The sequence below is a fragment of the Anser anser genome, assembly GCF_964211835.1.
Source record: "Anser anser genome assembly, chromosome: 1".
Classification (NCBI taxonomy): Eukaryota; Metazoa; Chordata; class Aves; order Anseriformes; family Anatidae; genus Anser; species Anser anser.
This window is the reverse complement of record NC_139720.1, coordinates 193,741,312-193,765,874: the sequence shown is the minus strand read 5'-3', so window position 1 is coordinate 193,765,874 and position 24,563 is coordinate 193,741,312. Positions and strand designations below refer to the sequence as shown.

The window sequence follows — 24,563 nt, the reverse complement described above, 5'->3', positions numbered from 1 at the left end:
TATTCTGAACCAGAAAACCGTAATGTTTTTAGTTGAATTGTCACAGGCTTGGGTGGGAATTGGTTTCAAATGAGTTTTCGCTCTGATTTCAGTATTGCTGCCAGTGCTTGATAGAGACCTATGGGAGTGTTTAATACAGAGAAAAGGAAAACTCAATGAGGAAAAATGTTCAAGGGAGAGAGAAGCAAACCCTATGATGCTTATAGTAAGCAGTATTGTCTGGTTTGGAATTGCTTTGTAAAATCAAAACCAATGTCTATAGAAACAATCACATTTCGGGGAATATTGTACTTTGAAGAATACCTACCTGAAGGAAGATGTGCTGGAAGCTTCTAGGAAGTGTGTTAATTCATTTTTCCTTATTATAAAAGTAAACTGCAAAGATAAGCAAATCAAGATATGCTGAACTATTTAGTAAAAATGAGTGCAGTTTAATGTTATTTCAAGTAGGTGTACAGAAATAGGTACGATTTCCAGAACTGGGTACATTTTTTGTGTCTGTCACATTTATTGTATTCACTAACAGGCTTGTTCACACAAAGATAACACTGGAGTGGAAATTTTAAGAATCCAATCCTCCGTTTCTTAGAAATGTCTCCAGAGAGGATAACATCAAACACTAGTATAGCCTTCAGCCATGAGTTCTTGGTAAAGGTTCAGAAGAGTTTCTGTTTGTAAGGTCAAGAGGGTGAAGAAGATAGACAGCAGAATAGGCAGGTGCCTTGCATCAACCTATCATTTTTCTTGTACTGCTTTTTTTTCTCTGACTTCTGTGTTGTAGATGCTTTTGTCATTGACCAGACTTCACGAATAAAATGGCAGTTTCTTGCTAAATGTATTTTTTCTTTGAAGAAATAGCTGGAGGAAAAGATGAATTAGTATTATTTTTTTTCAGTGACTCACCATTCACTGATACAATGTTGGATACAAGAACATTTTAGAGAAAAATGTTAGAGTTGTAATTAATCTATGATTCATATCTAGTTAAAAGTTTACAATGTACATTGCATTGGAGTTTTAAAACTTTTCCAGTATTTAGTAGGTTTTCATTTTATTTTCAGATACTGTTTTTTTTGAGAGTGCAAGTATTGTACTGACAAACAACCCTGTAGTGCACAGGATTTGGTCTAATCTGACATTGTAAATATTGTCTGTTACTCTCTTCTCTGTAGTATTTATATGGAAGTAATCGAAAAGACAACATATTTATTGATCCAGTCTACCAGACGTTTGAACAGGAATTAAGTAAAATCCTTAGAAGTTGGCAACCAAGCATACTTCCAGATGGTAATTTTCTTTTTGGTCATGTATGTTTTTCATCTCTTAATAGCTCCGTGTTCTTAAACATGTAGTTATATAGAAACATTTTATGTATTGTGATAGTAACTGATCAAAATATATAGATAGTAACTGATCAAAAATCACAAAGATTTCATCTAAGACTTCAATTAAGATTGTACCTGTAATTCTTATCTTTTTTCTTGGTAATCCATGTTGCAAGAATTGATTTTGCCACCACCTGTTAGTTTTAAATTGACTATAACCATTTTCAGGAGAGAGAAACCAGAAAAAGCAGCGTGTTTTCAACTTTTTACCTGAGCAGGATTAATTTTTGCCCAAGTGAGTTCTCAAATGGGAAACAGACAGGTGGGCACTGGGCTAATGAGCTATGTATTAAGCCTTAACTGGACTGGGAGAACTCTCAGTTTTGAGCCTTTTCCTCAGGAATATTGTTGGTTCACGGAGAAAACGGAAGTGTGGTATTCTAGGAAATTTTTCCCAGCAGATCAATTTTGGTACTAAATTGCAGAATCCATTCTTCTTCCATCTGTGCCACAATCTTCTTGTGAGTGAGGGCTCCTTCTCACCAGCCCCTTTCCTCTCTCTACTTGATATTGTCTTTTTTTTCTGTATAGCTTTGGAGGGCTTTGTTTCTGGCCCTCCCTATACAAACAAATTCCCTGAAAGTAATTTCCAAGTGAGATATCCATGAGCAATAAGAATGAAGGTGTGGCTATCCAGAAGTCTTTCATGAGCAGATTAAAGAAAACTCAAAAATATGCTTTTATGAAGGGACTAAGATTAGCCCCTTGAACATTTGCTTTTATGTAATAAAGTGAGGGAGTGACATGTAAGAAATACTGTTGCAATAATTAAAGAAATGTATTCTGTGTAAAATTGCATATACTGATATATTCCTCATCAACCATCTCTTCCTGAAACAGTGGGTGCTGGTGTCTTTACTGGGTGTTTTTTGAGGGCATGGATGTATAATAAAATATGAGAGGCTTCTCTCATAAGCATTTTACTACATTTTACATCAAGCAAGAACTTTATTCTTTTACATCTCGACAGTTTATGGGCTAATCCATTTTCTCTTTTTTTTTTTTCCTGAAGGGTCGATATTCTCTCGAGTTGAAGAAGATTATCTATGGAGGATTAAACAGCTAGGATCACATTCACCAGCTGCTCTTCTGAATACGCTGTTCTACTTTAACACCAAGTATTTTGGTCTGAAAACAGTGGAGCAGCACTTAAGACTTTCTTTTGGCACTGTTTTTAGACAGTGGAAGAAAAATCCTCTAACAATGGAAAGTAAAGCTTGTCTTCGATATCAAGTGTCTTCCCTATGCAGAGCTGATAGTGAAGGTAGTATGACAGTTCCAAAATAAGTATTGCAGGAGCATATAAGTATTGCATCCACCTTTCACTCATCTGAGGGACATCTGGGCACCTTGCCAGGAGCCAGAGTTCTGCTGTTGCGTAAAGTTTAGCAGCTCTTGGCTCCTGGATCTTTAATGGGAGTATGTTGTCTGTGGAGACTACAGTAATAGTCTGCAGTAAATGATCCCTTTCAGCTCACTGGTCTCCATGATACATCTGGGACTTTGTTGTGGCTATGGGTTGCATTTCCAGTGTGCAGATATACATAGCTGTGGTGACTGAATTGCAGTACCTGGTGGGTTGAATTTTAGTGAGCCCACTCTGGGGCGTTTATTGAAAAATGTGCAATAACTTCAAGTTATGGCTTAGATGTTCTTGGTTTTCTTCTTAAAGATAAAATTACTACTGGAAAAAGGAAACATGAAGACGATGAACCAATATTTGAACAAATTGAAAACACATCTGATCCAGCTAGGTGCCCTGTGAAAATGTTTGAATGCTATTTGTCTAAAAGGTACGTATGAAGTGGTAATACAGAGTAGACCTGATACAAAAGGGGTACATTTTGATGATGAAATATGCTCAAGCAAAAGAATGAATTGAATTCTTCTAAAAAATATGAAACGAAGGCATGGAAATTTCCAGTCCTGTAAATGGGCAATACCTGAAAAGTGTGGGAGCAGTGGAGTACTTCAGTATTGGTTGTCAAGGGCTCCATCTGGGAATGACAATATGATTCAATTTTCTTAACCAAGCAACATCAAACATCTCTGCAGAGAAATATCAACAAGGAATCTGGTAGGTTTTGCTACTGAGGGTGTTCGTGAGGTCAGCGTCTCTTCAGTAAGAAGCTGGTCAAGACAATGGATTTACTTCACATAAAGTGAAGTCAAGTCATCAGGAATTTGAAATGTAGATACTTTTGAGGTATCTCAAAGTAAGTTAAAATATTTTTGTAGTAGAAAAAATATTACGGACAGTGACCCAGCATTTAGAAATAGTTTGTTTCCTTCCAGTCTGCTCAGAAATTAATACATTAAAAAGGAAAAAAAAAAACTTAGGGAAAATTAAAAAAAAAATAAAAATTAGCAGCTACATGTTTTGGAAGTGTTTGAAAAGGGGATTTTGTGGGAAGTATTTTTCATTAGTTGGAACAGCCACCACAGCAACTGATTTTAGTGGAGTTTTTACGTAACTGTAAGTGGAATATAGGCAAGTGATACAGGAGAAGAAAAATTACACAGTAGATCAAAGGAAACAACACATGGTATGTGTTAGGAAACAATGTTTTACTCTTAAAACTGAAGAAAGATGTAGACAGAAGTGCAAGTATATGATGTTATAAAGAGAAACTTATGGTTGTCTGTTAATACAAGCACCTCATTTTTCATTAATTCAGTTATGGGTGTTGGGGGGGTGGATTGTTGTTTTTTCACCTTTCCACTATCTACTGTCATGATCTGACGAGGGTATATTATTACGCTGTTGAAGGTGTTTTTTTTTTTTTTTAACTGATACTCACATCCGGTAGTGGGGAGGAGATCAAATCACTTTTCTTTAGAAACATCTCAAGTTTGTGAAAAAGAACACATGTAAGTCCATTTGGAGCATTGTTTAGGGTCCCACTGTCTTGCAGATATTGAGATATTGGTCACCACTGCCGTCTAGAGCAGCAGACTGCTTTTTCTGGTTCCAATTCTAACAACATGTACTTTGCATCTTTGATGAAATCATGTAATTAACATATTTAACACTTTAAAATCTATTGTGTGTGAAATATTGTAAAAATTTAAGGTAATGTTAGCTTTTTGAAATATACTTGCCAAACTGTGGTTGAAATATACTTGCCAAACAGTTGACAATTGCAACTGATATCTGAAGGATCTTCTCATTCACAGTTGTGAGCAATATACCATTGCTTGTTCCTGTAAAAATACTGGCTTTTCCAAAAAGTGGGAAGGGGGGTTAAAATATTTATATTATTAGAATATTTTAAACCATCGTATTTTTGGCGTCTAATCTGGCAATCTGATTGATGTGAGAACTGAAAAAATCAACATTCACCCCATCAGATGAAAGTAACACATGAAATTTTATCAGCCAGTTTGGGAAGATGGGCTTGATATTTTTACCAAAAACTGTGAAATAAAGTTGGCTCCTGAAGTCTGTAGTATTTATCATGTAGTCATAGAATAGCTTGGGTTGGAAGGGACCTTAAAGATCATCTAACTCCAACCCCCCTGCCATAGACAGGGATGTTACCCACTAGATCAGGTGGGCCAAGTCCCCATCCAGCCTGGTCTTGAACACCTCCAGAAGTGGAGCATCCTTTTATGAAGGATAGAGCGTGAATGAGCACTTGTATATGCAGGATTGAAAATTATTTCCTGAGACTTGCTTAAATGGGCAAAATACTAGAATTTCCTAGTGATTTAGAGGATATGTCTGAGTTGGACCAAGCATGTATATGAATTCCAAAATATAACAGGTCAGGTGTTAGGGTATTTTAAGGCTTAGTGACCAACCCTCTGAGTGAAATAGAAGGAATTTTAGTATTTTTCCACATTAATCTTCATTTCGTAACTTGCCTAAATACATGTAGAATTTCATTAACACAGTGTCAGAAATATTAATGTATTAATACGTTCTGTGAAAATGTTATTCTAACTCCCCTTGTTTTCCACCTTGTAGCCCACAGAATCTGAATCAGAGGACGGACATGTTCTATTTGCAACCAGAATGCTCTGTCTCCTCGGATAGTCCTATCTGGTACACTTCCACCTCACTGGACCGCAACACTTTGGAAAATATGCTCGTACGGGTTCTTTTAGTAAAAGATATTTATGAAAAAGACAATTATGAACTGGATGAGGACATAGATTAAAACAAACTTCCAAAAACATTAAAGAAAACAAACAGCATTAGATATAGTCATGCTGCTAGACCTTTATTATGGAGAACATTTCAAGTTTACCCTTTGTTTTATGAGTTTTGTAGCAGTGTGTACCCTCACCTGGGTATTACCATGTAAATAATCTGTGAGTGAAAGTTTCCATTATTCTGCGTAGTGATTTTAGGACACATAACAAACACATTTCAGATTCTTTTTTTTTTATTTTATTATTTATTTGATTAGGTATGTTTGTAACTTTTTACATTGCAAAATATGAATGAGAATGTGCCATGTGTAATTTTTTTTTTCTTGTAGTAAGAGACAACCATATTGCACAACTCTGCTGTTGCAAACTTCCTTGAAAGGACACTCTTTTAATGGGTTCTTAAACCGGATGGTTGTGTATGGGTAGCACTACTAAAGTTTAGAACTTGCTGTGTCTTTCAGAATTTTTAAATAAATTGTAAACTAATAGGTTTTTTACTTTTTAGTTACTGAAGCCTTATAAGGTTATGTAGAGAGATTCCATCTTATGTACCAAAAATAGACAAAAGAGAATGCTGTCAATATTGGTGTACTGTAATGTGAATCTATTCTGGTGAAAACATTTCTTTTGTTGCCCTTATTAAAACCTTAGTGTCCTTTCCTTATTTGTGACTCTCTCTCAATTGCCCCTACAAATAATATATGTATATATATAAATAAATGAGCATAAGCTTAAAGCATGTGATCATCAAGACATGTATTTTGTTTAAAAAAAAGGCAAAAAAGGCAAAAACAAAGAAAAGGGAAAGATTAAAAAAAATGTCTGATGACAGTGCTGTATAATTCTTTTCCATTACTTTTCCTGCCATAAATGCTGGTACCTCATATTACTGTAAATCTGTCTTTGTAGCCTTAGCGAAAGGAATTTTAATGCTGTATTACATAAAGTAATACAGTGTACTAAATTTGAACTTCTTTGTCCTTGCATTGCTGTACTTAAATACAGTGAATACTTGACTATGGGTGGGAAAATTCTTTTAACTAATGCCTCCATTCAAAAGCCATATGATATGTGATGTTGCAGAGAAAGTTGAAAGATCATTTTTTTGAAGAAAACTCCTTTCATGTGTTCTGTATCTTTTCATTGTGCTTATTTTGCATAAGGAGTCTGATTTCCAGATACATGTTTATCTGCTCAAGTTTTGTTCCTTGCTCTTGTTTAACTGATGTGAGCAATATGGTGGCTGATACAAAGACTTTGCTATTGTACTGAAAACATTGTAGTAGAATATTCTACTATAAAGTACTAGTCATGACTTTTGCTTTCTTAAGTAACTTGAATTATGTTGAGAGGAATTATCTGTTAAAGGGGAAACTTTGTGTATGCATATATATACACCACCTTAGGACTCATTTCTTGCAAGGGCTGCATGGCTTTTTCATTTTCCTTAGATTAAAAGAATGCACATAAGGACTTATCTTTCTATGTAGAGAAATAAAGCTTCAGTTGCTTTGTTTTGGTAAGCAAGTTTATTTAAACTTCTGCTATTCTTGTGTGTCCATGAATACATATTAACTTTAGATATCACTATTTCAAAAGTAGATGTGTATGTACTTATATATTTTTTCATTTTTTTCTCTTGACTCTAACCTTCCTGTGAAATCAAGAAATAATACACAGCAACACTCAGTAGATAACTTATAGCTACAATGCTCTTTTCCCTTTGTGAATGCACAAGAACTTAGTTCTTTAATAAGTTTTTTGTTGTTTTGTTTGTTTTTCAAGCAACAGCAATACAGTGTATCCGTGATACGTAAAAGAAATGAAGTTGAGCATCGTAATCATAGTTTTGTTCTGACCACTCTGGTTGAACATCTCACTTGACCATCTTAAATTTTAAGTATGGGAGCATTCACTACTATTTACCTACCTAAAATGTATCATGTGCTTAACATGGATTATTTCTTTTAAACATTCATTTAAATGTTTTGAAAAACGGTAGTAAGAATCACTTGTATCCCCTTCTGTATAATTTCAGACTTCAGTTACTTCAGCATGGGCTTCAATCTCACCCTGTTTCAGACAGTGTTTAACCACAAACACACTTGTAAAACTACAGACTTTTATCATGAAACCTGAAGTACCCTGAATCAGGACTAAAGTTCAGTGTGTGTATGTTGAGTGTTTAGTCTCAAACAGAATCTGAATTGTTATTATCAAAATCAGATTGTCTATTTCTTAAATAATAAGGTTAGTTTGAAACATGGTATGCTGAACAACGCATGTACATTTTCAATGTCATTAGAAAACAAGGAATGCTCTCTTAATTTTATCAGAAATCATATTATCCTGAATTCATCACATTTACTACACAGGATTCACCTTTCATCAGTAAAAATATTAAAGTTAGGATTTGAAATAACTTTTACATACAGATCCATGTTGGAAACAAAAAGGTTTGACAAAAAAGTAAGTTATATTCCAGAAGATGGAGCTATTCCATCATCAACCATAATGTTTTCCATGGGTTTAGCATGTCAAGGCCAAACATTGTAAACTTCTGAGATACAGTGGTCAAGAATGCATCAAGGCTCAATGTAAATGTGCTCTTCCTAAATTCGAGTGTTAATGATTGTTGTGCAGCAAAATGTGCAATGCTCTGTCCTACACAGAGCTCCCAAGCTGACTATATGCATCTGAATCCTGCCCTCTCTTTCCACCTTGAGAGGGAAGTGTAAAGTGGTAACCTGGATATTCTGGCCATCTCTGTAAGCTCTGGCACAGCTCACCTGCAAAGTGCATGTGGGAAGTGCTCTACATCTCCTCCACTGGAGATCTAGTCTTGAACAATTCGTCAGTGAAGTTGTAGCCTCAAGATACTGGGAAAATGAGAAAGCAGCTGTAAGCAAATTACATAGAAAATATGCCTCATTATGAAAAAATGAAAAACTCATGCAATCTTCAGAAAAGTAATTTGCTTCGTCAGTCACATTTTTTTCTGTGTATAATTGTGCAGTAATTTTGGGAGTGTGAGAAAAATGCAGCCTAGGTGTTTTTGTAATTACTGAACTAAGCGTAAATTACTGAAAAAAAAGGTTGTCATTGTGGAGTAATTTCGAAGGTGTACAATGTTATTTGCCTTTAAAATGCCACTGTGTGAATCTATAATGCAACAAAATTTGTTTTCTTATTATCTATGACTTTGTCCTATGAGAGGCTGTGTAAATAGGAGAGGTGGCCAACAAAGCTGGCAGTCCTGAAAGCTGGCAGAAATGTCTTTGGGATGGAAGAGAAAAGATGGGAGTGGTAATGGGCATGCACACCATATTTCCATTTTAGCAGACTTTTTTCTTTTGGGGGAGGGTATATGAAAGTTCCTTCTCATTCTAATACTCACTTTCCCATTTTGTTCTGCTGCTGTTAGGAAGGGCAGTTATGTATTTACATTACATTACAAGTAGAAGGGAGTATGACGTAGACTAAGCTGAGTGGGAGCTTTCCAGCTTCCTCTTGCACCAAGGGCATCAGGACTTTCAATGAAACTGAAATTCAAAATATTTTAAGGCCAAGGAGTTACCGAGATTTAAAATAGTATGAGACCCTCATAAGTGAAACAAGACTGTCTGGGTTACAACAACAAATGCTAATGATGTTTTGGAAATGTATTAAAGCTGCCTTGACGTTTGAGTTACCCTCTGTTTAGGGCTAGACTGAAGCCGTAGGGTTTGTGTGTGTCTCCTGAAGAGCCTGATCATGGCTAACAGCACAGACTATACTCTCCCCATGGCCTTGGGGATTTGTCAAGTCAGAAATAAATCTTTTCAAATTAAAAATCTGCTACAGTAATGTTGAAATCTGAAAGCCTTAGAACATGAGCCATGGCACAGGTGCTTGAAACCACAACGTAATGGGGCAAGTGCTTCAATATCTAGGCTCATGCTAGTGTTTGTAGTGGTAATTGCCTGTCTGTTTGGACATCCACAAGCACAGCAGCCATCTCACAGGCATAAAAAGATGATGTGGGGATGTTCTTTGCACTGCTTCATCTGGAGCTGCCAGCCTTGGGAGAGTGGCTCTGCCTTGGCAGGGCCCCAGCTTGCTGTGGGCGGCCCCGAATTAGGCCATGGCCAGAGAAAGCTGTAATGATAATTCCACTTCTTCCTTATCCTTCAGTAAGGCATAATTTCACCTTCGTGTTACCTTTACAAAAGTCCTCACCATCCCCAAGCCAGTTCTCACAGGCAGAATACCAGAAAGGATTTGAGTGAGACACTTGTGTGGTGAGCATCTTCAGGGATACGTGGTGGTGGCTGGAGAAGCTGGTATTGTTGGGTGAGGGGAGTGAGATAATGCAAACAGAGAAGGGACAGAAAAGATTGGTTGTATCTGTGTTGAGCAGTTTACAGGATTTAGGACTGTAGGCTTTGCACTCTGAAAGTCCCTTCCAGGCTTCTGTCCCTATTCAAACTTGCTGCACAGCCTGTCTCAAAGGATTTCACCCAGCTACTGCTCTATGCTGTTAGTGGGCGTAGAAACAAGGTAGATATTTAAAAGCATTTTGTATAGCTAGTTCTATTTTCAGGATATCAGTATTTTGGTGTTTCCAAATGCATTAATTTCATACAACTGGAAAATTTTTGTATTTCCTCGCCTAAGAATCATTTGTCTTCATAGAGTAAAGCAATTGATACAGCAGTTGTGGCATATTTGCTTGTGCATAATTTGAGCAGGGAAGGATGCAGTTAAATCCCTGTATGGTGTACCAGGTACCAGCAAGGAGTCACAAAACTTTGCCTGTTTAATCAAATATTTTTCTATCTCTAGCCTCTTTTTTTCTTTTTCTCGAAAAAAAAAAAAAAAGAAAATCTGTAAAGAAAGTTGAGTCCTTGGAAACAGCCCTTAAGGACATCGTCAGTCGGGTTTTCTCTGCTGCTGGCCGTCAGATGTGAGAGCTGGCTGAGGTGATCCTTGTGTTTATCACAGCTAGGAAAAGCAGCCCAGAGTCTGCTCCCCTCATGAACCATGGCATTATCCAGGCAAACCAGTGGCAGTCCTGGAAACGCCTTCGAGTCGAACGATTTCTGCAAACTGAAAGCAAATACAGAAAGAAAACGGGAAGGTGGAGCTGAGCTTTCATTTCTCATTCAAGCGATTTGTGTACTCTCAGACTCTGCAGATGTGAGCATAAGCAGGAATTGGGCACGACCTGAGTTTTGCTTCCCCCATGGCATGGAGATTGTTGGAGAAGTGGCATGTGGCCCTGGATGAGGCCTGCTCCTGTCTGCCATCCCGTTTTGCACCATCAAAGCCTGTCACATCAGCGCTGAGAGCTTCCCAGAACTGCGTGCCAAGCTGAAGTCTTTATTTTACTGGTTGTACCTGCCTTTGCCCAAAACTGTGAAAACGAGGGTTTGACTGGAGGGCAAATGCTGAAAATGAATAACCCTCAGTGGTGCTTGCAGGTTGTGCAGGAGGTGAAAGCTATTGACAACAAGGCCCAGGGATGCCAGGAAGGGGAGCCAGCATTTTGCGTTCGAGAGGTCTGGAGAGAACAAGACCTAGCATTGAACTGCCTCCATTTTTCAGCTGTTGCCTGACTTTGAGGAAAATAAGCAAATGGTGAATTGGTGGCTCATTCTGACCTGCCGTTTCCCCAGCAAAGGCAGACTGGTTTGGTTTCTCTCAGAAGAGGTCCTCAAGAATGGGTTTTCTGCCAGGTACAAGGAAGGGTTAGGTTTGTTAGCATTTATTTTCCTTTTTTCCTTTTTTTTTTTTTTATAAGTGCTTCTGGTTCAGTCACAGGGGAGGGAAGTGCTCAGGGCATCATTGGTTGTGTCATGTACAGGTAAGTTTTGAGAGCCTGTGCCTAGATAGTTTTAAGTCCTCTATTTTGCTATTGCACTAAAATTTTGGTTCATAAAACATTAAGCCTCCATGTTCTGTCTTAGAAATGAACAGGAACATCCTTGTCGTCTGTATAATTTAAACTGCTGACGTTTCCTGTGTGACAAATCACTAAAAGTGCTTTTCTGGTTTAAAAAAAAAAGACGTATTTTATTTCTTGGTATGTTTGCTGAGTAAACAATATGCTTCCAACTGTCATGAAGATGTTTTCTGTTTTCAGCATACATTATGCAGGCGATGTGAATGTAGTATTTGCATTTCTAGTCTTTAATTAAGCATTTTTGGAATACCCTACTTGAAGCTAAAAGGAAGCTTTTCAGCTCAGGACAAAGCTGTGTCACCGTGGCAAACAAAGGTACCCGCCACCACTGCCAAATCATCGACCTGGACAAAAATAATTCCTGAAAGTTTCCCCTCCTCGTTGCATCTGAAAACATCTTCTATTTGTTTTTTCTCTAATGCCAGAAAGGAAATCCATGTTAGTACATAACAAATCAATGATAGTAATCAAAAGAATAGATACTGAAAGATCTACAGTCTGATTTCCGTTAACTTAAAAAATAAAGCTTTATTTTATTTATTTATTATTTATTTATTTATTAAGATTAAAGCTGAAGGTGAAAGTTGTTTAAAAAAAAGTTTTAAAAGAGAGCAGGAGCAAGAGCATTAGTTGATGGGCTTAAAATCAGCTAAGGCAGCTAAAAAATAAATAATTAAAATTCTCTGTGAGCGTGTCCTTCAGTTCAGGTTTGTTGGAGGACAAGAACCCAGGTGTCTTTTGCAATGTACAGACTTGTTCATACACATTTTCTTATATCTTGGGTAGTTTCTACAGGCAATGTTCTTGAAGTGATACACTTTAAAGAAGTATCTATAGATTGCACTGTCTGTTACTATATTGTGAGAAAAATCTCAAATAATTTTCTTCAGGATCTTCTGTGAAGCTATTCTATTTACGATTGCAATGGCAGGCGTCCTGTCAATCAGGAGCGCATTTTTGTAAACAAATCATAACCTTCTATTCCCTACTTCCCGACGCCTGATCACCTCCCCTGTTTCCTCATTAGCTGACTACTACAGGTTCACAAGCTACTCGACGCTGCTCTATACCATATATGTTCACATTTTCTTTTTTTCAACCCTTTAATTTCTCCTTTCTTAAGTTCTGAGAACTTGTGATCTTTGTTTTACTGTTCTCACACTGCTCATCCTCTTTTTCTCAAGCTTCTACCTTATTTTGGAGCAGTGAGGCCTTATACTGTCTACTTATCTACTTAGCATTTCTCCTTATTATGACCACACAACTACCTTGCAATACAGAAAAGTAATTCTCTACTGCAAAAACACAACTTTGTTTCTCACATATGTATTTATATATGTGTGTATGTATGCTCACCTGGAGAAGGGACCATTGTTTCCTCTGGCCCTCAGGCAATAAGTGTTTCTTATTCTAAAATCTCGCCTCATCCACAAAATCCAACATTCATTTTCACGTTTAAAAAAACAATGTCTGCTAACTCCCCAAGGAGGACATTCTTGTTGGTGTCATCATCATGGCAAAATAATGTGATTTCTCCTCCAGCTTGACTGGAGAATCCCATAAAGGAAGCTCCTTGGAGAGAAGGTACAGAGCAGTAAGCTAACTCCTCACCTCAACTGAATCCCCTGAACCGTGAGAAACAGCTTGGGTTAGTTAGGTTTTGGTACTTTGCCAAAATAGAAGAGGATCCTATAAAATTCCTTAGTAACAATATGGTCGGAGTTTAACAAGGGTCCAGACTTTGTGGTGCAATCATTGACCTTTCTGGGGAATGAAAGCCTAGCAAAGATGTAGAAATGATTTCTATGGGAGAAGGACTGAAATATCCAGACTGTTTAAGCTCAGAAGGGAGGAAGTGAATAATGGGATGTCAATATGAAGTGTCAAGCAAAAGAATTAAAGTGAAGAGAGCCACCCCTTCACAGCACCTTGTTAGTCCACATAAACCCCCTGGGGTGTGATCTCAGGGTGGGAGCAGTGCTAAGTCTTCTAGGTAAGACTTGTGTTATTGAGAGCAATCACAAGAACAGTTTATAGTTATATATTTTTTTTCAAATATTAGAAAGTGAATTTGCTGGCCTGTATATTTAAGCAAGTATCCTAGCTCCTTCTGTTCCTTCAGCAGCACCCTGGGACCGATGGCTGCAGTACAGGTACAAACAGGTGAGCAGAAAAGCCTCAGAGAAATAAGACCACGTATGGGATGTATTGTGCTTTGCCTGCCCAGAGGCACAGCAATTCCCAACACAAGGAAGGAGGTTCCTGAGTTACAGGGGAGCTGCCTCTTGCTACTGTCTTCTGAGATGAGTTACCAGGAGGAAAAAGATTTCCTGGTCCCAGCAACATGCCCATGGCCACTGCAGGACAGAGGTGCACTGGCGTGGGATGCATTTGGTCTGATGAGTGAGGCCTGGAGCTACCGGTGGCAACGGAGGTGCTGTTCCTGGGAAAAGCACCTCTAACCCCCTCCTGTGTTCACTCTTGTGTTTGGCTGCTCCTGTCTGTCCATTCCTGTTCACTAATGGAGAAATTCAGTTGACCTGCTGGAGAAGTTCCCCACTCACAAGGAGCAAAGCAGTGGCAGTTCTGCTGCAGAACACGAAACTGCTTTCACGTTTTTAGAACATATGTTTCAGAAGATGTGGTGGTATCAGCTACGTATGTTTTCTTCTAACACAGCTCCCCTCCGTTCAAGACTAGGAAAAATGTATGAAATTACATATGCGGGGGCGGGGGGGGGGGGGGGAAGAGAGATGGATGTTCTCAGTTGTTTGTGTGTTGTTTTGTTGTTTTTGTAGAAACATTTCTCAATAATACATGTATAATATTTTATAGAAATAGGATGTCTGTTAAGATTTAAAGATCCAAGCAAAAGTGACCAGATGTTGAAAAAGGAACGTGACCACAGCAAGACTTCAGATTGAAGAATTAAATCTGAGTTTAGTTTCAAAAAAAAAAAAAAAGGCCCAAAGTGATGTTAGTGTGAAGAACCACGAGCAAAAGGTGTCTAGTAACGCCCTGGTGCCGCCCACTGTAAGGGTTCATGTAGTGGAAGCATCCAACAGGAGACTCACCTCACTACAGATCTCACCAGCTGTGAGGTGGGAATCACATGAACCCACGGGGCTGGGAGGGTGCATGGAGTTAGACCTCCTTCCAAAACCCATGGGAGTACGCTGGGGTACTCGTGCAGATTCACCTCAGAAGTTGTCCCAGATGTTGATGCATGGTTTGGATCTGGAGCTGAAGGCAGTGAGTTACAGCGTAAAGATGTTGCTCTGCTGCACGTATCAGTTGCAGAAGGTGACTTTGCTTGGTTGCCTTAGCTTTGCAGTCCTGGGGCATGTTGGCCCTGGCAGGGTTTTGATGAGTTATGATTGCAGAGGCTGGCTGAACGTCCATCCAAAGCCTACTGTGACTTCTCACACACATCAAGGCACATGTTAGGTTTGTAACATAACATTAAAAACTGACAAGAGCAAAATGCTTTTATGAATGTCTCCTGCAGTGGATGGACACACACAAAAGCTGTCCCTCAGAACTCCTGTTTTCATCTTGACATCTCAGCAGAAGCCTGCCAGCTCTCCCTGCTGTAGAGTTTCTGGTAGACCATAGAGGTGCATGTGAGCACTGGCACAGGCTGTCCAGAGAGGCTGTGGAGTCTCCCTCCTTGGACAAGCCACCTGGATGTGGTCCTGAGCAGCCTGCTCTGGGTGTCCCTGCTTGAGCAGGGGTGGGACCAGATGGACCCAGAAGTGCCTTCCCACCTCAGGCATTCTGTGATGTTGTGATGTGAAGGATAGGGAATTAGACGTAAGATGGCTTGTTTGAATGCAGCTCTGGAAGCTCTGCTAAAACCTATTTTTATTTGATTCTTGACTTCCACGGGAAGTCAGCACTCAGGTGCCCAAACTGTACCATACAGAAAATGCAGGTACCAAGGAGAATGTCAGGAATCTTCCAAAGACTTAGACTGCCTTGTACAGCTCTTTATTTGGAGAGATTTTGAAGGTGACCTTTTATAGTGCAACATTTCTGGTTCATGACAATCACTTTGCTGAACTGTTGGTAGAGGAATCAATAGAGCCAAGTCTGTTGTTTCAGGAAGGTAACAGCACAGTAGTAAAGGCCTTTGAAACAGCTTTAATGGTTTCATAAATTGAGATCATGACACAGTGTGGACTGTAACAATCACGGTTTGGACTCTGTAAAAGATCTGTTTCTCTGTCTGATTAACAAAGACAGCACAAAAAACCACCACCACCAAACCCTCTTGCATTCAACTCCCAGCTTCATCACCATGTGTTTGAAAGGGCTAATCCTCATCACTAGTGGGAATAGCTCAACAGACAGCCCTGATAGTAGTAGCTATGAACACTGGGAATGTGGAACAGGTCCCTTTTGCAGGTTACCAAATGTGTGCTACAAGTACTGGGAATCTGGCAAAGGAAAACATTTCACAAGGGAGAAGCAGGGAGCTTTTGCTCGAACAGCAGTACAAATTCCTCAAATTGCCTTTGCTTATTTGGCAATGTATGAATTATTTGCAAGATAGAGGAAAGAGAGGTCTGTTCTTGCCACGACACTGATCATTTGCTTGTTACAAGAAGAGCTTATGATGACTGCATACATGAATCCAGCAAAAGGCACAAAGGAAATCTCTGTACAAGCAGTGTCTCCCACTGGGGTCATGTTCACTAGTGATCTCTGAGCACATGTAAGACACCGGACACAAATAACTTCTTTTAACAGAAAATGTTCATTTAATACTAAGCATTTTGCCTGGTATTTTTCCTCAGTATCAAGCAGTATTTCTTTAACACAAAACCACTATTTGTATTTTAACCTTTGCAAGCAGCTCATCTCACAGCTGCTGTATTACCTGCCGCTAGTAGGGCCTGACCCAGCAGTGGCTGCAGGAAATGAAAGTGGCGACATTGGTTTCAGGGAGCTTTGGACACAGATCAATGGACATGTCACGGTGATTATATTTCTCAGTTACAATAAGACTTAAATTGGTTAGATTTTTTTTTTTTTTCTGTAAATGGGTTCATTAACTCCATTTACTATATATTGCTGTAGTACCTGCCAGGTTTGATTTCCACATGGTTTGGGTCCGAAGAAGTTCAGTAGTCATCCGCATGGAAGAAACAATATGTGTCTGCAGGCAAGTACCTTATATATTACACTAATCCATTACTTGTACTCATTTTCAATATAATTTTCAACTGTTCAATGTTGTAGGTGCTGTAAAAAGGTTTCTGGCTAAACAGAAATCTCACTAGCTGTGCTGGGTAAAACAACTCATGTACATATAAATATATAAGTGAAGGCAGACCACAGTGCAACTATTGCACACTTCTCAATGAGGCAAAAAAGAACGATCAAGAGCAGATTGGAAAAAATTCAGAATTACGGAAATCTGTGGTAATTGGTGATTAATTTATTTTAAAGTAGGTGATCAAAACCAGTTCCTTAAATAGTACCTGATGATGTCAGCCCGTAAATTAATTAATTAATGGCATACAAAGATAAATGATACATCAGAGGTATTTCTACTAAAATATGTCCTCTTGCAACAGAAGGCAATCGTTTGAAATCTTTTTCTTTCTTTTTTTTTTCTTTCTCCAAATTTGGTGTTGCTGACAAGAAGAGAGCCTTTTTATGCCATTGTGCAAGGTTTCTGAGATGGTCACATGCGCGAGAGCGCAGTCAATGCATAACAAAGACTGCTGTGCATAACTGACACCACATACAATGAAAGGTTGATGTAACCACATTTCTGTTAACTCTGTGAAAAATCAGGCACATTAGCAACGTGGGTTTCACAGGGTTTCGTGTTAGGGTGAAATGAAATACATCAATTACACATTACTGTTAACAAGGAAAAGATTTTCATAATTCCATTTTTTTTTAAAGAATGATGCGGAAAACAATAATTTAGTTTCAATTCTCTTTTTTTCCTGAGCTTCCATTTCAGTGTGCTATGTGTCCAAACAGCCCCAAGCTGGCATTACTGAAGCATTGACTTGCTCCTGCTGTATGGTGAATAGTGTGCCCTTACCGCATGGTTTGGGGAATATGTGCTACATATTTGGGAAAGATGTGCTACAACAAAGCAGGACAAGAAAAAGACAATGCTAACCAGAAATATTCAAACAAAAATGTACAGTTAAAAACCTGTCAGAAGAAATTTCACCGTGCACATTACTTTTTTGCTATTTGATAGACCAGGGATAAATGAAGTGAAGCCACAGAGCACAGCAGCAGACCCACACCACCCAAGCACTTCAATGCAGTTGTTTCCCCCCTTCCAGCCCAAACGTGCCTGCAGAGCCAATCTCACTCACTCCATACACAACCAGATGGCATCCAGCCATCTGCCCAGCCAGGATGACACCTCCTGGGGAGGACACATAGTGTCCCCACAGGTGTCTTTAGGACAGTCCATCCTCCTTGTTCCCCACAGGAGAGCACCACAGCCATGTGAAACTTTGGGATGACAGAAACAAGAACACCATACCATTTCTGGGACATGCTGAACTCACTGTCCAACTGCTTGTGTAAGTGCCCAGTAGACATCAGGTCTGTGGTAGACATCAACATTCGCAGGGAAGCTTATCTTAACATGTCTGAGGAAAACAAAACAAAACAAAAAAACTCTCTTCAGCCAGGCACACTGGGATGTCTTGTGACTGCCACCCACAGATGGTACTTGAAGACTGAAAAGATGGAGGAAAGCAGACTTCTGTGCAGTCTCATTTTCTTCCTGGCTCTAATTCATCATTGTGGAGCTGCCTGCTGCAAAGTGCCACTGCTGTGGTTGTGACATCTTGGCCAGGAAAATGGATCCAATGCTGCCTCAGGGTGTCTTCTGCTCTTGGAAGAGGAAGATACAGATGTCATAGAATCATATAATCATAGAATCATAAAGATTGGAAAAGACCTCCAAGATCATCTGGTCCAACCATCACCCTACCACCAATGTCACCCACTAAACCATGTCCCTAAGTCCAACCTTTCCTTGAACACCCCCAGGGATGGTGTCGCCACCACCTCCCTGGGCAACCCGTCCCAACGGCTGACTGCTCTTTCTGAGAAGAAATGTCTCCTCATTGCCAACCTAAACCTCCCCTGGTGCAATTTGAGGCCATTCCCTCTAGTCCTATCACTAGTTACCTGTGAGAAGAGGCCGACCCCCAGCTCCCCACACCTTCCTTTCAGGTAGTTGTAGAGAGCAATGAGGTCTTCCCTGAGCCTCCTCTTCCCCAGACCAAACCACCCTGATTCCCTCAGCCGCTCCTCACAGGACTTGTGTTCCAGGCCCTTCACCAGCTTCGTAGCCCTTCTCTGGACATGCTCCAGGGCCTCGATGTCCTTCTTGAAGTGAAGGGCTGTCAAATCAGTCACTGCCTTCCTGGCACCTATGGGATGTGCTGGTTTAAATCCAGCCCAGCCACAACCATCAAGCATGCAACAAGAACAGTCCTCTGGGCTCCTGGATGCTCAGGGCAGAGTGAAAGACACCATCATTGATGGGTCCTCCCTGAATGTACCATCCAAGGATGACAGGTGGAATTTCCTCTCCCAGGACAATAGAGGGGTCCTGTGGCCCTTTGGCTGACAGAAAGGAGATGTAACCCTGGGTGTATGGGTATAAGGCTAAGAGGAGAGCTGCCCCAGACATGATTTAACATCTGATTCTCTCAGTATGGAGGAGAGGTGTTGGGAGACAGCACCTGGCAGCTTGGGAGAGGTGGCTGGATCTGAGACCAGAGAGGCTGTAGCATCTGCCACCTCCTGTGCAAGTACCTGTGCTTCTCCTGACACCTGCTTTGTGAGCGGCACCGTGCTGAAGACCTCGCACCACATGCGCAGGAGCTCAGCACTGAGGACCACGCACCATGTATGCAGAAGCACCACACTGAGGACCATGCAGCATGTATAGCAGAGCACTGCAGTGAAGACCAGGCACCATGTACACAGGAGGGCCACACGCCACAGATAAGTGAAGATCACACTCCTTGGGTTTAGATGGCGGCTGCAGTTTTTGTGGCAGTTTTGGGAAATGTTCAGAGGTGAGTCAGGATGAGCTGTGCACAAGGTCACCACATCCTCCCTCAGACAGAAAGCTATTGGATTCTTGCTGAGAGAAATCACTGGCCTAAGCCAGCCATGCCAAGGATGCCCACAGCCCTGGGGCTGACAGCAGGTAATGTCTGCAGGCCAACAGAGGCCTTATCCATGTTTCCTTCTGTGTTTTATGGAGAGCAAGCCTTGTTGGGGAATGTTTTTCATCAAGAAAAAGAAGCTTTATCACAGTAAAAATAACATGCCTGCTGCTGTGTGGTGTTTGGTGTCTTCAGTCATCTCTGCTCTGAGCCCCACAGCCAGCATAACTAATGGGGTCTTTCCAGAAAAAATGATATGGGAGGAGGTTATAAAGCATCTCTAACTCCAGACTGTTTTCTGCCTCATCTGCTCCATGCGTCCTGTGGTCAGATACATGGATTACAGACATTTTCCTTGACCTGAAGATACACAGAAACATCATTGCAGCTTTTCCTGTTAGAACTCCCCTTGGCTACCTCCACATTCAGTACGACTACAGGCAGCTTTAGGGCACGACTCTTCATGCATATCCCAGTGTGACATAAAGCAAAACTGGAGAATCACATTGCACAAGTGACTGTTTCCCACCATTGCCTCTAAGGCAACACAAATTTAATCTCATCTAAACTTGCACGAGGTGAATCACATCCCACATACTATTAAGTAACCCAAATAACTCTCAGGGTCTTTTACATTCTCTATTTAATTTTCTAGATGTAAAGGTGTAATATCCTGACCCGTCAAAAATCAAGAAGCTGTGACAGAGAGCTGTTAGAGGAATATTTCCATGTTATTAGCCATATTACATCTGTGTATTTTCATAGCCTGCATGCACTTGGGAGCCCTGAGCTGACTGTGAGCAAACCCACAGCCGGAAAGCAAGCGATGAAATTTCCCTTCCTCACCCAGCTGCTACAGAGTATGAGGAGGTAGGACGCTGCTCTAACTACCGTCACATATGTGCTTAGAAACTGCTTGAAATAGTCATTTGGCTATTTAACTACTATTTTTGCTGAGTAAATCCTGATTTAATGGCAAAGTAACACTTTCATGCAGTGGATTCTGGAAGAAATGGAGGACTGTGGGAGCCAGCAAAAGGGTCTGGTCTGGCTGCTCCCATCCCATGGGGAGATAGCCTCTGACAGCTGCAGGAACGGTCACACCAATTCCCACACTGGACCCTGTTCACATGTTAGAGCTGTACAGCAAGACTGCAAACAGAAAGGGACAGCAGCAGACTGATGTCCACAGGGCTGGGCCCAGCTAGGAGGAGAGCTGAGATGCAACAAGACCATGAAAGCTATGAAAAGACAGGACATCATCAAGAAGGTCTTGAAGAAGATCAGGACATCACACTGGAAGAAGAAAGATCACACAGAATCACACACAGAACGCTTTGGATTGGAAGGGACCTTAAAGATCATCAACTTTGTGAGGTTCACGTGGTTCCCTGTTCAGTTCTCTCTGGATGGCATCCCTTCCCTCCAGCATGTTGACCACACCACACAGCTTGGTGTCATCAGCAAACTTGCTGAGGATGCACTCCATCCCACTGTCCATGTCACCAACAAAGGTATTAAATGGTGCTGGTTCCTGAGGAACACCACCTGTCACTGATCTCCACCTGGACACTGAGCCATTGACTGCAACTCTTTGAGTGCTACCATCCAGCCAATTCCTTACCCACCAAGTGGTCCATCTGTCAGATCCATGTCTCTCCATTTTAGAGATAAGGATGTGACGCAGGACAGAATCAAATGCTTTGCACATGTCAAAGTAGATGATATTAATTGATCTTCCCCTATCCACCAATGCTGTATCCTCATCATAGAGGGCCACCAGATTTGTCAGGCACAATCTGCCCTGGACAAATTTAATTCTAAATGGGCTTTGTCTTTCCTAATCTGATCCCTGGCTGCTCAGAAAATTTCTCTGTATCCCTCCCAGGCTGTCTGTTCTTGCTTCCACCCTCTGTCAGCCTCCTTTTTCTGTTTGGCCAGGAGCTCCTTGTTCATCCATGCAGGCCCAACTTCATCTTTGTTGGGATGTGTTGTTCCTGAATAAAGTTTTTACAGAACTATTTTCTAAAGTAGTCAACTATTTCTAACATCTAGTATCTTTACTGTTTATTCTAAATAATTGTAACCAATTCTGTAGTTCACAGATTTGTATCAGATTTCATATAGTACTAACGCTACCATAATGATTTCTCTTAGACTATATATATGCCACTGCAGTGCTTTATCAGCTTTATTTAATGACATGCACAATAGCCCTTTGAGGTGAGTATTGGGGATATAGAAAAGCTGAGACATGGGAAGATATTTATTAAAGCTATTTTGTGAACAGTCTACTGGAACGGATGGTCTCTGAGAAGACAAATGAGGAACCAAGAGAAGAGCTATATGCACTGTGGAAGAGGGCTTTAAAATGGAGAAACAGGTTTCTTTAGTCATATTTCTTCATTATTCTTTTTGTTTTGTTTTGTTTTGTTTTGTTTTGTTTTGTGTTGTTTTGTTTTCCCCAGAAGGAATGTGCTGCTACTGGGTGGAAACCTCCCATCCTTGCACACCTGGGTTTCAGCAAAGCTGGAGAAGATTTGGTTTAGGAGATGAGTTAAACTGGCTCAGCCATGGGTGTGACTTGGAAGCGTGCAGGTGGATGTGTGTGGGGCCCAGGACCAGGGTTACAAGTACAGGTATGTTACTAGCCTCACCCCAACCACACCAAGCACTTGAACTGCTAAATAAAATAAGGTCCAGACCGAACCCTGGCCCTGGGGCAAAACACAAGACAAGCTCACCCTGGCACTGCACCACCAAGTGCCCAACCCCTGTGGGCTGGAAGGGATGTCCTCCCTCCCACCCGCCGCTCAGCTCAAGCATAGCGTACTCTTCTTTGGCTCAGCTTCAGGCAGTGCCCCGCTACCTTTTAATTTCACATTATTTTGATATGCAGAGCTCTTTAAAGTAAGAGAAAGGGAAAGAAACAAAAACCCAAGATTTTGGACTGGCTTTGTCAGTCATTAGAAACATGAAAGCTATTTACATGGTGTTATCAACAAACAGTCTGAAACAAATTTGAACCAAAAGTTTTTGAAAAATAAAAGCTTTTGCTCTATTATGGCTTGATTTATTTCATAAGGCCAACACTGCGTTACCTATCATAAACCTACCTAATCACTATCCTTCAACCTTTTGATATTTATCCTCATCATATATTGCCAGCAAGCCAAGAAAAAAAAAGTGAACACCACAAAGTAGTGTTAGTGCATGAAGTATGAAGCTGATATCGTGTTAAATCAGGTTGTCTTGAGTGATGTCCTGTATTTCTGTGAAAGAAGGTTCTTGCTCACTGTTTCAGCTGTTCCAGTTTATTTTAAACACATCAGGACATTTTTTTTGGAAGATGGAGATTTCTATCAAGCGATGTTGGCCAGACTCCAGAGTTCTTCTATTCATCTAGAGCTATAACAGTACTGAACACATAGCTGTGAGTGTGAAAGCAATTTTCACCCCTGCATTTTTGTTTCTGTTCAATCCTCTTGTCCTTTTAGACAGCATAATAGAAGTGCTGCAGTAAGCAGGGTCAAGTAGGATATGCCGGTGAGAAATGTTAAAATGAGACTATAGGCTGTGATTATGGGCTCTAATGTGTGATGAATCCTTTTAAATCACATGATATGAACAAATGTCACCATTTATTATAAAACAACAAAGTGTCCAGCTACAGGAGGAATAGAATGGATGACAACTGCATTTTTAAATGCTTTGTTTAAGCAAGTACAATGTGATCTTTTTAGGCAACTAGGAAAAACTGAAGTTAAAGTAATTGCATTTCCAGCCTGTTTCAGTTAGAACAAGTATCTTTTCAGGGGATGAGGATTCAGTGCTCTTTATGACTCTCATGGGCAGTCAACATCCACCTCCTTCTCTCAACTCAAGTGGAAATTAAAATTTGTTATTAAGATAAAATATTAATTAAATATTTAATGAATTCATGATGCGTTATTAAAAATGTAAATATAGGAAGTTCAAGTCCAATTCTGTTGTAAAATTACTTCTAGTTCTTGCTTTTATTATCATTTTCTTAAGACTTTGGTTTATGCCAAGATGTAGAAGAACTCTGCAAATAATACCATCCATTTTACACATCAAGAACTCTCCATCCAATCTTCTAATTAAAAATATCACAAAATATTTCTAGTGTTCAAGACAATCAAGAGGTGTTATACCTGAAGGGACAACAGGAACCACCATGACCTAGGAGCCAGTCTGTGCAGACATCCGTGGTCGCTCCAGATCTTAGAGTTGACCTGTTGAATATATTCTGCTATATATGAGCAATTGAGTTAATTCTTTATCTAGTTTAATTCACAGAGCCAGGACAGGGCAGTAAATCCAGGCAGGGGTACTGAGACTATCAGGGGGAAGCAACCACTTAAGCTGCCAGCAGCCAGGTAAGCTTGTTTGATCATAAAACTGGGGACACAGTCTCTCTGAGTGGTCTTTTAAATTGCTCGGAAGTCCTTTCAGAAGCATGAAGGTACTGCTGGGCTTTCTGGTGCCTTCTGCCAACCCAAAACAGGCTGTCATGCTGCCCTCCAGGCTGCACAACAACTCTGATTCTTCAACTTTCTTGAGCTGGATGACCAGCTGAGGAACCTGAATGTACACAAGTGCATGGGACCTGATGAGATACACGCACAGGTCCTGAGGGAACTGGTGGATGTAGTTGCTAAGCCACTGTTCATCATGTATTAAAAGTTGTGGCAGCCCAGACAATATCCACTGTTCTCTCCTCATCTACCAGGCCAGTCATGTCATCGCAGAAGATTAAGTTGGTGAAGCATGACTTCCCCTTGAAACTAAGAACTTTTTAGTGCAGCAGGCACGCTCCTTCAGACATGGTGCATGGGTTGACAACTTCAGAAAAAGAGATTGCCTGCATGCTGCTGCTGAATC

General features: G+C 40.3%; 1 protein-coding gene across 13 annotated transcripts in view; it reads left to right on the top strand.

Annotated features, from left to right (window-relative positions):
• ZMYM2 (zinc finger MYM-type containing 2) overlaps positions 1 to 6,274 on the top strand; it is a 94,142-nt gene extending 87,868 nt beyond the window's left edge. For all 13 annotated transcript variants that reach the window (XM_083810501.1, XM_083810500.1, XM_083810494.1 and 10 more), the window contains 4 exons: positions 1,173 to 1,287; positions 2,398 to 2,649; positions 3,058 to 3,178; positions 5,356 to 6,274. In XM_083810501.1, the coding sequence (XP_083666627.1) occupies positions 1,173 to 1,287; positions 2,398 to 2,649; positions 3,058 to 3,178; positions 5,356 to 5,548 (681 nt within the window). In that variant the 3' untranslated portion in view covers positions 5,549 to 6,274. The remainder of the gene's footprint in view (positions 1 to 1,172; positions 1,288 to 2,397; positions 2,650 to 3,057; positions 3,179 to 5,355) is intronic.
• The last annotated feature ends 18,289 nt before the right edge of the window (positions 6,275 to 24,563 follow it).